Source organism: Rhopilema esculentum, chromosome 20 (genome assembly GCF_057945365.1).
Source record: "Rhopilema esculentum isolate cy_ngs chromosome 20, ASM5794536v1, whole genome shotgun sequence".
In the NCBI taxonomy this organism is placed as follows: domain Eukaryota; kingdom Metazoa; phylum Cnidaria; class Scyphozoa; order Rhizostomeae; family Rhizostomatidae; genus Rhopilema; species Rhopilema esculentum.
In genome coordinates this window covers 2,361,467-2,375,934 of record NC_142834.1, presented here as the reverse complement: position 1 = coordinate 2,375,934, position 14,468 = coordinate 2,361,467, and the positions used below count along the sequence as shown (strand labels likewise).

General features: G+C 39.6%; 1 protein-coding gene across 1 annotated transcript in view; it reads left to right on the top strand.

Moving 5' to 3' along the window:
* Positions 1–14,468, top strand: part of LOC135687797 (dmX-like protein 2) — a 44,231-nt gene that overhangs the window by 12,934 nt on the left and 16,829 nt on the right. Inside the window, exons 8-22 of the mRNA XM_065204465.2 lie at positions 931–1,105; positions 1,506–1,760; positions 2,527–2,849; positions 3,802–3,989; positions 4,505–6,619; positions 7,315–7,461; positions 7,681–7,927; positions 8,119–8,454; positions 9,034–9,218; positions 9,572–9,742; positions 10,093–10,190; positions 10,739–10,904; positions 11,252–11,393; positions 12,030–13,169; positions 14,047–14,208. Coding sequence (XP_065060537.2) covers positions 931–1,105; positions 1,506–1,760; positions 2,527–2,849; positions 3,802–3,989; positions 4,505–6,619; positions 7,315–7,461; positions 7,681–7,927; positions 8,119–8,454; positions 9,034–9,218; positions 9,572–9,742; positions 10,093–10,190; positions 10,739–10,904; positions 11,252–11,393; positions 12,030–13,169; positions 14,047–14,208 — 5,850 coding nt within the window. The remainder of the gene's footprint in view (positions 1–930; positions 1,106–1,505; positions 1,761–2,526; positions 2,850–3,801; positions 3,990–4,504; positions 6,620–7,314; positions 7,462–7,680; positions 7,928–8,118; positions 8,455–9,033; positions 9,219–9,571; positions 9,743–10,092; positions 10,191–10,738; positions 10,905–11,251; positions 11,394–12,029; positions 13,170–14,046; positions 14,209–14,468) is intronic.

Genomic DNA, 14,468 nt, shown 5'->3' with positions numbered 1-14,468 from the left:
TCTTGTTCTTCTAAACTGCTTTTTGTAATACTGCACTTTTTGTCCAGTTTTCATCCATCGTGATAAAGCAAGTGTATTTTTGTAATATTTTGTTTTTGTCCATATATGTTCCTTCGCTTGAAACTCATACTCTTCTTTTTCTAAACTTCTTTTTGTAATACTGCACTTTTTGTCCAGTTTTTATCCATCGTGATAAAGCAAGTGCATTTTTGTAATATTTTATTTTTGTCCATTTATGTTCCTTCGCTCGTAACTCTGACTCCCCTCCTTCTAAACTTCTTTTTGTAATACTGCACTTTTTATCCAGTTTTTATCCATCGTGATAAAGCAAGTGTATTTTTGTAATATTTTGTTTTTGTCCATATATGTTCCTTCGCTCGAAACTCATACTCTTCTTTTTCTAAACTTCTTTTTGTAATACTGCACTTTTTGTCCAGTTTTTATCCATCGTGATAAAGCAAGTGCATTTTTGTAATCTTTTGTTTTTGTCCATATATGTTCCTTCGCTCGAAACTCAGACTCTTGTTCTTCTAAACTGCTTTTTGTAATACTGCACTTTTTGTCCAGTTTTTATCCATCGTGATAAAGCAAGTGCATTTTTGTAATCTTTTGTTTTTGTCCATATCGCCGATTGATTATGGCCAATTTTATTACAATGCAAATCTTTGATTAATAAAATCGTTGATCAATACCCATCTTGTCCGCTTCCCTTTTTGTTTTATCCCAAGTAGTTACCCCTACCACTTCAAATTAACATTTCTGGTTGGCAGAATATTTCGTTAACAAAAGGCATTTGAGTTAATCACCCAAGTGAAGCCCATACCTCTAGTCAGCGATTGCTGGCTCATTCTCATCAGTTAGCTCCTTGGCGTGTATGACAACTTAGTATCCTCTAATTGAGATGTTTGACTCGAAATTTCATCTTTTTAGTCAGCCATCACCATAGAGATGGAAAGAAGAGTGGCAAGCAGGTTGATAAACAAAAGCAGCAGCAACAACAAAAACGTGCTCATAGTCACAGTGAAACATATAACTTTATCTACATACTGCACCCAAAGGCGGTCACTGGATTCTCATGGAGGCAGAAGAGCAAGCGAATGCCACTGTAACTTTATTTTAAGACTTACTCTTTCTAATATCGTCAGAGTATAAATATATTCAGAGACACCACAGCCTAGGCCCCTTTTATAAGGGACGCAGTGCGATAATTTCTTGCGTTTTAGTCTCCTATATCAAGTCAAATGAAATTCCTCTCATTGCTACATTTCTTGAAAAAGAAGGAGTGCCGAATTCTAGACAAGTAATAGCTCATGTTTATATAATTCTCTACAATAGCTCAGTTAGGGAACGGTTTAGGTTCTGTAAAATCTAATGGAATCCGTCCTTATCATATATACTGTATATTAGGCCCTAAAACCCTGTAAAGTAGCGTCCAGTTCTTCTTAAAGATATTCGTATCTCTCAGATTCATTTTATTTTGATATGATGTTTTTATGTTTCTCCAGAACCTGTGTTTTGAATGTTCTCTTGACGTCATGTGCGGACAACGTATGTCGGATCTGGGCAGAGACGGTCAAACAACGACCAACTCACGCCATCACAGCGACATCAACAACGGACCAAAACAAGCCACGTTCCCAGCCGGATTTGGTCGGGGATTTAGAACCGCCAAAAGAATTATCGCCACGCGATAGCTCGGCGTCTTTGGCGGACATGGTCGATAGCAGTGGCGATGCGAAATTGAGCGCCACTGTCTTTAGGTAAGTACGTATGTTTTTCGTAATGTTAAGGGCATTGGTCGCTTCAGTGGTATATTTGTGTGCACAAATAATATGGGAAGTGAGATAAAGGAAAGCAGATGGTTGAACGTTAAGTTTTTTCTTGTGATACAATGTCAGCCTCAAACTTTGTGTAGGTGCCACTGACCAAATCATTGTCAAGGAGGTTTCCAATGAACCTGCATGCATTTTCTAAAACCCCCTATGGTATCAATTTTTCGACTGGTTAATGGAACAACACGCTAATTTCACAGCAGCCCTCCTTACTCTAGTATACCACTGGTGAACCAAAATGCCGTCTTTTGCAGATGGAATTTGATTAACGTTCATTGCTCAGTTCCCTTCTGATTTCAAATCTGGTAATTTCATATACAACTTTGGTAACATTGCTCAACCGTATTTCTGAAAATCGACTCACTTTGCAAATAAAACCCTACACACAGGACCGTCGGGAGGTTTTGGAGGCACTGGGGTAATACTGAAAGAAAAGGCACCTGCGAGCAAAGGGGGCAGAAAATTTCTGCGGATATCTTAAAATATATTTAAGAATTTTTCTTGCAGTAATCTTCGTATAATTCTTTGATAATTTTTACTATTCTTGTTACAATTGATTAATACAAATCTTAAAATGGGGTTTATTACTTTATATGGCCTCCTAGACCTCGTTACCCTGGGCCAATTTGTCCCCTCTGCCCCCTCCTTTCAGTTGCCCAGCCTACACATGCAAGTAAACAATTTGTTTTTGCAGACATCACATCATCTCAATGTACCATTTTCATTTGGCCTCGGTTATAAACCCAACTGCTGACATCGCATTGTTATCAACGATCCCTACTGGTTCTGTATTCGGCAAAAGCTTCCAGCTCCAGTGGCTGAACAACAAAGAGATACAATTCACGACATCGTATGAATTACTGACGAATGGATACTTGACTGATAAGCAAAATGAAGACGAGGACTCGCTAAATGATGAAGATTACGCTGTGTTAAATGACATGGAGTATGATGGGGAAATGGAGGCGAACGAAGACACGATCATTGAGGATAAGGACGACATGACTAGATCGGATGGTAACATGGCCTTATAATTTAACCTAGTCTTCATCTATTCAATCATAAAACAGGTGTTATCCTTCGTAAAGTGTTGAAGAAAAGATGGAATCTTTGGACGAAACATTGTTCAAGGACAATAAAAACTAACGGAAATTGTTCATTGGAAACGCAGAATTTTTTTATAATTTTTTGGCTTTGTGTCGCCTCTCAAGAAAGATAGAAGCTACATGTTATATGGTGCAGTATTGGGAATGTCTTTGGGGGCAATTTTGTAGGGATGTGCCATTTTGAAAGAAAAACGTTCATAATTCTTGATTTCTTTGCCAAACTGAGACCAATATTTTGTGCCATTGGTTATACTAAGCATGAATTTTATGTTTTTATTTATTATTTATTATTTTTATTTATTTTATTTAAATTCATTATTTATTATTCAAATACAACTAAAAATTTACAATATTTAGCTTTTATTATCTATCGCATATTATATTGCAGATTATAATCAGTCATTTTAAATGTTGCCAAAAAAGTCGATGCATGTTTTAGAAGGAATATATATGTGTTTAGTCTACTTTAAGGCCTATCTGGTGAACGTTAGGTAATTTTCCCAAACCCGATGACTTTTCTAAATCAAAACCCGCAGCAAGCCAAACGTTGGTCTTAACAACACAGTTTTTCCTTTTTACTTATGTACATGTCACTAAAGAAGGCTGGAAAAATGTTTCAGCTAGAACTACTTCATTTTGATTAGCACATATGGGCAGTTGGTTTTTGCTAAGATTGGAGTCAACAAACCGCTAGAGCATACTTTGAGAATAAATATTTTCGATTTAAAGATATAAAAAAGTTTGGTATTTTTTATTTGTCTATCAAAGCTCTATAATGCATTTAGTCTGGAAATCCGGAAAGTAAATGTTATTTTATTTAGCTGGTTTTAAATTTATTGAAATGCCTCGTTTTGAATCTGCAGAAGATGATAACGATAGTGGATTTGAGACGACGCCCCGAATGAACCAAGATTCCAGGTCTCCCTCAACAGCTTCCACAATCTCGTACAGTCAGTCTACAAGCTCCATATCCAATTCATCAAACGAGAAATCCCTTGATGATCAGAATCAAACAAAGAAGAAAGGCATACCAATTACCATTGGCGCACAGGTAACAGGCAATTCATTGCAGTAATCAATTTGTCTTTATTCTTAGATCACATACACCGTCTTTTATCCTTAGATCAGATACCTGGGAAGTCATCGTAATGTGCCATTCCTCTTTTTTTATACGCATGCTTAAATTTAAATTTAATCTATGAGATGTCAATTCCGAAAGTTACTGCCAGACGAAAGGCTACTGTTTTGGCAGTTTAATTAATTGAAGTTTACTTTATATATTTGTATATGTATATCATAAGGGACAGTGAAGCGGAAGGGCTGGGGGCCTCAGCCTCACCCAATATCTTTCAGAGACTGTACTCAGCACAATACCAGTCTTGCTTTTCGCCTTTTGCATGTTTAGCCCCCCCTCCCCTCCAAAAATCTAAGCCCCCTCCCACAAAATGCATTTAACACCCCCTCCCCCAACCCATGATATATTCTGCGTACCTGTATATCGTAGTTCAATAGAGTTAAGTTTCATATAGCTGGTCATATTGTGACATATATAATGCTTTGTGACAGGTGAACCAGTTACTCCGTGAATGGTGCACCACTGGCGATACCCTGTTCTGCATTCACCCTGTCGATGGCTCATTGCTCATCTGGTTAATTGACTACCTCGACGACTTTACGAGCGCCTTTTATCGACAACCGCAAGTTAGTTTCGCCAGCCGAATCCCTGCCGCATTTACTGAAGCTGATGCCAGCAGCCTTAACTGGACCGGCACATTTTACAACAAAAATTTATCGAAACTTATCAGTTCAGGTGCGAAGATCAACCAAAGTTTGCAGCTCGGGAAGATTCCTACATCTGGGACAGGCTCTCAGAAAACTCTAGCGGCTGATCTTGCTTTAACTCACATGTTTAGCTTTTTGGTCTCCGCGCATTCGGATGGAACACTTAATCTTTGGCAGCTAACGTTTTCAGACGTAACGAACTTCATTGGTATCGCCAGCGTAACGCATTTGCGTCGTAATTGCGGCCCACGTTTCGTAACTTCCTTGCTTGCTACACACCCAATATTGCCACTAGTCATTAGTACATCGCAGGATCGTGGAAATAGGGATAAACATCAAAGATCAACGAAGAGTTGTGCTGAGGAATGCGCCAGTGAGCTGATGCTCTGGAGGTCTGATCTAGTTGGGCCGCTGTCGCAACTTGGAGGTGTCACCGAAACGGCCAGGATCTCATCAAATGACATGTCAAACTTCAAGCACGTTGCTTGGTTTCCGCATTTGTTTGAGCACTCTCTTGTTTGTTTACCAGGCCCCGACGGAACCGACTTTCTACCCTGCACGCCATGCGCGTGTTTTGTGACGTCATCAGACCAAGGACTTCACCTGCATCAGGTTGTTCTTGATTCAAAAGCTCTGCTCACGGCATTGACATCGAAAAAGGCAACAGCAAACAATCTTAATCGTGAGAAGCTGTCAGGACTGATTGAAAGCGAGCAAAGCGGATCGAAATCCACGTGTGTCATGCCGATTGGTAACGTAGCAGACTCAGAGGGTATTTCAAATGTAAAGTTTCTCCATGTTTTCGCAGACAAAACCAGGCCTAAAAATGCAAAGGATGTTTCAAGTGAGGAAACAGTCCACGAGAATGCGGATTTCAAAGAAAAGCGACTGCATCAATCAAAATGGGGACCGTTCTATATAGTGGCTGTTACTGTCGATTCCCAAGGGTATCACGTGATACGAGCATGGGCAGTTAACCCCGTGACAGAAGGTAACTTCTCCCCTGTGACTCCATTATCACCTGAAAGCAACTCGTCCCAGTTCTCCCTTAGTCCTTTGTTGACCTCGAAACATCAGCATGGTATTTTTACTACAAAATGCCTGGAAACGAAGCAGATTTGTGTGCAGAAATTGCCACTGCCTGAAGATGTTAAACCATTGATATTTTCGGCAGCTACTGATATTCCAAGCTCGTCATGCCAGAATTCAACATGCCCGTCCGCATTTTGGATCAGCGTAACAACATCAGACTGTTTCTTGAGATTTTATGCGATGAAAAAACATGATGATTATGATGATTCCACCCTGAAGCACACGTTCGAGTTTGTTTCTAGCGAGTACAACCTCGGCTCGTTGAGCGAGAAGAAATTCAAGGTGCTTGCAACAGCCCACGCCCATTCACTAAGGTTGGCTTGGTTGTCAGTCAGCCTGGATACCAAGGAGCCAAAAGTGTCTGTGTCTATACTGGAAAGTGAAAGTACGGGCGGCGATTCATGGAAAATCGAAGATACAGTTGAACTTCCTTATAAACTGCCCGTTAATGTCTCAAGTGATTCGGCGTACCTTGATACTCTCCCAATTGGTTTGACGTGGATGTCCCTAGAGAACGGTGCATTCATACTCAGCGCTGCATTAGGGAATTCTATCTACATTCTACGTCAATTGAGAACTTCAATACATCCACAGATTGTCTCTTCAACGTCGTCATCGGTATCTGTCGTTAGATGGAGCCTTCTCAATGTTATTGACCTTAACGACAAGGTCATCAACACTATCACGTGGACGCGCGAAGGGATGCTATTGGTTGGAGTGAAGAATGAGCTTAGGGTGTATTCGCAGTGGGAAGCTGTCAATTTGGAAAAAGACACAAAATCAGACAGGGTCGAAGAGATGGATGAGGTAAGTCTTGTGAACTTACTGGTTCATTCAACGGATTACAAATTGAATTTTATAACTTTAAAGCCTTCTATTTTAATGTGGGTGGTGTGTTTATTTATTACCATAAATCCTCGAATTGGCCCCCCTCGAAAAGCCCCCCTCGAATAAGCCCCCACCCTAGAACTACAAATTGTCAATAAGCCCCCCCCCCCCCTTCGAATAAATCCCCACTGCTACCGTAAATTCTCAAATTGGACCTCTCAATTTGATGATTTTCACCATCTGAGGTTGCACCATCTATATGGTTTCACCATCTTAAGACTTACTGAAAATATTATTGAGTTTGAGTTTTGATGGTAAGGGTCTTGATAAAAACAAACGAAGGCAACGTAGAAATATATCTGTTCCGATTGTTTATGATCTAAAAAAATTTGATATAGAAAGAAGGTCATAAAATAGTTATAAATTTCAAAAACGTCCAATCTACCCAAATTTCGACGAGCAAGACCACTAGATTCTTCCTATCAACTTGCTGTAGCCTGATCATATTTCAGTAATTTATTAAATCTATGATATTGTATCGGGTTAATATCATAAACTGTTATATAGTGTCATAATAATCTATGATTTTAGCATGGTCGCCTTATCACTTAATAACACAATTATGGCTGTAATAACACAACAACTAGGTGACAATTCTTATGCTTTCTCCATAGGGTGAGAGAAACATGTTGTTTAGTGACAATATTTTGTACAGAGCTGCTAGCGCAACAGCCGTTCTTCCGCAATACCACCCAAAAAACCTCATCGCTCTGATGAACATGGGTAAAATGCGAAGAGTTCGTGCCATTCTTTCCCATTTGGTAAGTAAACATAACTGATTATCCGTTGGCTTGTTAAAGAATGTTCAAACTCCATCAGGTATAAATATATTTATTGAAAAAGAATTCAACCTTCTGCAAAAATGGTATCTTACACTATGCTATCAATTTTTGACCTGTATAGAACAGCCCAATAATTTCTTCTTCCTCCTCAAAAAGCAACAAAATATTCGTACTGGTATTGAAACACTTTCGTTTCAGGTCAGATGCGTTGCGGGGCGTGAGGCGGCCGATGAAGCTGCGGAGGCGGGCGACATGATCAGAACGAGGTCGAGAACGTTATCGAGGACTCAAAGTTGTCTCTCTTCAAGTCCAATGGATTCTAACACAGATGTTGCTGAGACAATTGAAGACACACCAGAGATGAATGTTATCCCACCGCTACCACTTCAGGCGTTGATTGCAGCAGATAAAGACGAAAGTGGAGCTTTGCAGCAGAATGAAGAAGGTTGCCTTGCTTTCAAATTTGTATTGCCTATTCACAGATGCAGAAGCGTACCATTTCTTTTGGCATCAATTGCTTATAGTTTCAACTGCCTTTCGTTTCATTCAAACTTTGGTTTCCATGATCCCAGCTTTATCCCCAACTGTAGAATCACCCTATACCTTTTTAACCTCGTAGGTCATCTGTTTTTCTAGGTACATTGTCAGATGAACCAGCAGCCCCAGTGGAAACTGACTACAGCTCTCTGTTCGATGCGAAGCCAACCTCTTTCGGAGGCTTGCAAATGGACACGAATATGGCAAGCCATTCTAAGGGAACGGGCATGTCTAAAAGCGCTGTTTATTTTGGCCTAGCCCAAGCCCAGCTTTTGGCACATGTGTTGACACGAAGGCAACTCCCTGGACTGAATAGCATCAATCAGCTGTACCTGCTTGCTTTGGCTGACACAGTTGCAACAACAAACATGGATTTAGAGAGTGGGGATCTACAGGAGAGAGGACTCAATTTTGCCAGAAGGGAAACACGTACAGGTTCGGAACTTGCCTTATACAGATATTCTCCATGTTTCAGTGGCGTAACGCAGTTTAGAGAACCTTAGTTCGATAATTAAGGGCCCCCACCAAATCATTTTTAAACCCCTATTTTGATGACTTCGCTCAAATTCACCTCATCTTTTATAGATCCTAAACTGAAGTCTCAATTACCCAGCTCACCCTAGTTAACAAGAGAAAATCTAATTTTTGTATCCTGATATTGTGTTTGACATGGTGTAAAGCGTTGAATTGGACTTTGTTGGAGTCCAAAGGTAGGGGCCTCGTACCCATCTTAGTTTTTCTTTAGAACCCATTCAAAATTTCAAATAGGAACTAAAACATAAGGCTAAAACGGAACTGAAAACAACAACTTTCATCAAAGGAACCTCAGTCACAAGAAACAAGGATTTGAAAAATTATATATATTATTTTAACCCTAAAGATGTCACATGTATTAGGATAGTAGTAATTTAGCCACCAGAAACAAAGCCAAAGAAACAAAGATATTACCATAATGTGCCCCATATGGATATCGTACAAGACAACTGATTGTAATGAATCGATTTATTATTTTAGATGAAAAGTTGTCGCATTGGGTTGGCGGAGGAGGCTACGCAACGACAGGAGCGATCGGTGCAACTGCGGGCAGCGGAGGAGATGTTGTTGATGACTGTGGATTAAAGTTTTTACTAGCCATGCGCCAGCACACGACTCTGCTTAGATCGTTACCTCTTGGTCACAGGGCCAGTCTTGAAGGCAAGGTAACAATTTCAAGTTATTCTTCCTCTGTTCTGATTATCTGGTTATTCGTAAATTCATTTAGTTTGAAAACATTATATGAGTAGATTGGAGAAAAGTTATTCGTTATGGCTCCTACAGGAAGCTTCTATGAATTGTGGGAGCGTTTCGAGTAGGCCCATGAAACATCTTTGAAAATCAGGAGCTTTGAGGGCCTTTTCTGATGAACTTTTTCCATGAAAAGATTTGGAAACAAAACTTTTAAATCTTTTTTCAAGCATTTTAAAAAGTAGGAAACGTTGAATACCTTCTGGGGTTTCAAACTCATTTCTAATTATAAAAAAGTTCTGATTGGATTTGCCTCCGTTCACGCTAGGGATTGCCATCGGCGAAGATTGCCTGGGCATTTCACTCTGACTGCCAGGAGGAGCTTCTCGCAATGGTTCCTGGGATGTTGCGTGGTGAGCCCAGCTGGAAGGAGCTGAAGGCGCACGGCGTTGGCTGGTGGGTGAAGAGCAGTGATACTCTGAAACGGCTCACTGAAAAGGTTTGTTTATGTTATCTGCTAAGGAGATCTTAAAAATATAGCACTGGTTGTCCAAAAAGAAGGAATTTCCATACATGGAGGAAATTTCGAATGAGATTCAGCTTCCCAAACTTTCTGACCATCCCTATCCAATTTTTTTCTGCCTGTTTTTATAACAGTGCATTTTGTTTCATAGATATATGAATTTGTCTTCTATCATAGCCTTCTGTTTTCTCAACTCTGGCCTTTAAAAAATTATAATCTCGTACTTTTATTTGAGTGAGTAAGAAAAGAGCAGCAGTCAAATTTCACTTAACAATGTTAGGCTCCATTGACTTTGAAAGGTAAGTGAATTTTTTTTATTTCGACAGCTTGCAAAGGCGCACTTTCAGATAAACCAAGACCCCCTGGATTGTGCAGTTTTCTATCTAGCATCAAAGAAGAAGACGTTGCTCTGTGCATTATACAGGTAATAGCAGGGGGTATTGCTATTTTAATACATTAAAAGATTAAAAAAGAAGCTATTAGACACCAGGATATTAAACTTTAATATGGACCGATAGAGAGGATTCGGAAACATCAACGAGTGACAATTTAAGATAATTCTTTTAAAGAGATTTTCCATTCATTCATGTTTTGTACTTTTTAAAAAGCATCATAGCAACAAAATTGCTATTTATCTTTATTTCCCTTAAATTTAGCTTTATAAAAATTTAAAAATTTCGATCTCTTTTTAAATTGCTTCATTAGTGTTTACCTTCAGAAGACAAAGATAGAAAACTGGGCTTTGAATTCATAAAAGAAATGATTAAAAGCAAATTTGTTTATGTAATCAAATTTTTTGCAGTTTTTTTTGAAAATGTGTACCTACTAAAATGTTATGGATGTTACTGGTTATGTAAATAAAACATGTGTTTGTTCAGAAATTCTTGTTTTAATTGGTTTCTCATTATTAATTTTTTCATCCATGTTGAAAAAGCTGTTCCTCGCATCTTGAGAATTCGATTCATCTTTCAGATCTTTACGAGATACGAAAATGTCGACGTTTTTTGGCCACGATTTCAAAGAAGATCGGTGGAGGAAAGCTGCCTTGAAGAATGCCTATGCTTTGCTGGGCATGCAGCGATTCGAGCATGCTGTGGCATTCTTTCTGCTTGCAGAAGCGCTCTGGGATGCCGTGCAGGTATGCAGTCTTGATGTGTTCATTCCTGTTCCGGTATCAAATGCCAAATACCACTTTTTGCTTCGTATCCAACAGCATTGCTGCCTTCTATTGTAGTATTAAAAATGAAGCAGCCGAGAGTTTCAATCTACACTTTGAAAAACGTTTGTGGCCTTACGTAGCGTCTTTTAATCGTGTTCTGCCTTCAACACGTACCCAAACGTGTTAACACGGCCTAAATTCAGAAAAAGAAATTTGGAGGAACAGGTTCAGGCCCAAAAGAACCCTAAAGGATATTTTATAGAAGTTTCAGAAGTTGGTTTTAATATTATTATTATGTATATAAGTCTATTCTGTTACCCTCCTAGGTCTGCATCGCAAAATTAAAAGATTTACAGTTGGCGCTCGTAATTACTCGTTTGTACGAAGGAAATATGGAACAAGGGTCGACCTTTTACAGGATTTTATCAGAATACGTTCTTGGAGAGGGCACAGAAGGACCAGACCCAGGTATGTTGCGATGATCACCTGGAGAGTATCAATTTCGTCCTTAGAGATGCTAAGTTTTGCTCGCATGGGAAATTTCTGTTCCTGTGGGTAGAATGAATGGTGATTTGAAATTTGAAATCATATCCCTAGAGAACATCTGGTCCTATGGGTGGAATGAATGGTGATTTGAAATTTGAAATCATATCCCTAGAGAACATCTGGTCCTATGGGTGGAATGAATGGTGATTTGAAATTTGAAATCATATCCCTAGAGAACATCTGGTTAAGCACTCCTGAAGTAATAAAGATTGCTGTTAAAAATGAGGGTTGCAGAGAACTTGATCATTGCATGATGATTCTGTAATGTTAACGATGTCAGTAAATGTCAATTCAACATTTAAATTATACTGAAAACAGCAATGTTTGGTGATTATAAAGACATGAAACGTAACTTTTTAAAGCGAATTTTATGTGAGCTTCAAGCACCAAAATTGAGTAGCAAATATTCATATGTATTCTGAACTCTAGTCGAAAATTAAACAGTTATATTCGGACAGATCTTATTTTCTTCTTTAATTTGCACTTATGCTGTAGCTCTTATGTAGTCACCGAATTCAAATTCTGTGAGTTTCATTATTTTATTTATTCGTCCTTCAGATCCCTTTCTTCGAAGCATGACGTATTGGTTACGGCGGGATTACAACAAGTCTCTAGAGACTTTGCTACTCGATCCGACAGCGCCGCACACTGATGACACAGAGATAAAATACAATGAGATGGCTTCAATGGGACATCCGGATATATTCAATTTCTATTTCTTCTTACGGTCACACCCGTATGTGCGTAGATGTCATCTTTCTCAGCATTCAGCGCACACAGGGAGTCGTAGCAGTGATATACGAAAGCTTGACTACAGAAAGACAATGAAGTCAGAAAATACCGCGAGAGATGCCTCAGTTTTTGCACCGTTTGAAAGAGAACTTCTTTACCGCACTGCACATACACATTTGAACTCTGGAATGCCAAGTGTTGCATTAGAAGTTTTGATGCTATTACCAAAAACACTGAAGGTGGAAGAAAAATTTGAAGAGGAAAGTAGAGCTCTTGTAAACACGAAAGAAGACAAAGAGGTTTCCTTAACTGAAGGCATGATAGCCAGTGGGACAATTTCAGACGGTCTTGGATTTTCGGACACACTCCAAGCAACTGAAAGCGTATCCTCTTCTAAATCAGAAGATTTTGATTGGAGTAAGCCGGTTTCAAATTCAAAAGTAGAAGATTTTGATTGGAGTAAACCGGTTTCAGCTGCAAAGGTGGAAGATTTTGATTGGAGTAAACCGGTTTCAAATTCAAAAGCGGAAGATTTCGATTGGAGTAAACCGGTTTTAAACTCAAAAGCGGAAGATTTCGATTGGAGCAAGCCGGTATCAACTAACAGGGAAAAGAGTGAGTTGAACGGCCTGCTGTCGGAAACAAGCGAATCCAGTCAATTTCAGGACGCGAAAACCGAGAAAACACCAGAAGATGATGAGCCGCTGGAGCAAGAAGGGGAGGAAGATATAACGTCGTTTCATTTGAAATACATAACAGTGTTTAAATGTCTTATCGAGGAACTGCGGAGCCTTCCATCAACATGTACTCTAGATGGTGTCAAACTGAGACCTACGGTGGCGCATTTGTTGGAGAGAGAACTTGAAGTGCTGCACCGGCTTTGTGACTATAGATACGAGTCTGAAGACGAGGATATAGCTGATAATGAGGCCCTGCATGACCCGCTGCCGCGAAAAGACAGCGATCGTAAGTCGAATTCGTATTCTAGTTTTTTACAAACTAAAGTCTATTGATGATTTAACATTTAATTAAGTTGTATTTGTCATTTTGTTTTAAATATGATTAGGGCATTTTCAATAAATGAGCGGATATTTCGATTCTCATCCTCCAAGGCGCCCTATAAGTATGCCACTGAGCTGTGCTGTCCCAGAATATTCTAGATAGCTGGACCAGTTGCTCGTTCCTTTAAGTGTTGACCTAGAATAGCGAAAGGGCAGAAGGGAAACTCTCCAGGGCACATTGTTGTTTTTTTGACGCAAGAAAAACAGTTGTCCTTTGGCTAACCTCGAATCAGGGACGGAGGGATAAGCAATGCTATATTTCTTTTTCAAAATGTTGTGGGGACAAATTTACCTTGATTGTTCGGGAAATGAATCACGCCCGTCTTCCAGACATGCACTAGCCCCCGTTTCAGGATCATTGCGCATGCGCATTATCACTTGAAGCCCTGACGGAAAGTTGTGTGGTCCTAGACAGAGCAGCTGTGCGAACACTGTTATTAATGCGCATGTGCTATGACCCTGCAACACTGATTGGTTTAAGACGGTATTTTTTTCGAAACAAAAGACTGTAGGTTTCGTCTCCCGAACAGTGAGTGAGCTTCCTTGTTGACAACAAACTTGGTTAGGCACGAATACATTCGGGGATGGGCTTGCAAAAAGAGTGGAATTCCTATTTATGGAGCTCCTTTTCGGCTTCTATTCTATTCTAAGTTATTGATTTCGTCGTTAGAACTACGATTGATGTAAATGCGTCTTGGACTGTCCCTGTCTCGGGAAGAAGGTTTTCTGAGTGTACTTTTCAATTTATAATTGTTTACAGCTCCCATGTTATTCGTTTTTAGTAAGTCAATATGCCGACGAAACTGGTGTCGAGAAAAGGAGTTTGTCACAAAAAGCGGAACTTTTGACGCGGAAGATTCGGTGGTTGCGGAAAAATGGAAACATCCTAACCACACTGTACAACTGTTGTGCCTTGCAGGGTGTTGGTGGTGAAAACCTGCCCGGTACGAATTCAGTTGTAAAATTTAGTCCTTTGGACGAAGTTGCAATGATATTTCAATTCATTACAGAGTGATTATTCAAGCACGCTGTATTCTCATCGCTCCTGAAGCAATGTCTATGAGCAACTGAACCATCTGAATACGAGTTTTCTATGTAGAACCTGCCAGCCAATCCGCCTAGTCGAATAAACAATGGCCTTTCGAATGTCCGAATAATTCCAGATCATTTAGTCTCTGAATTTTGTGATCTTAGCCTTATTGTC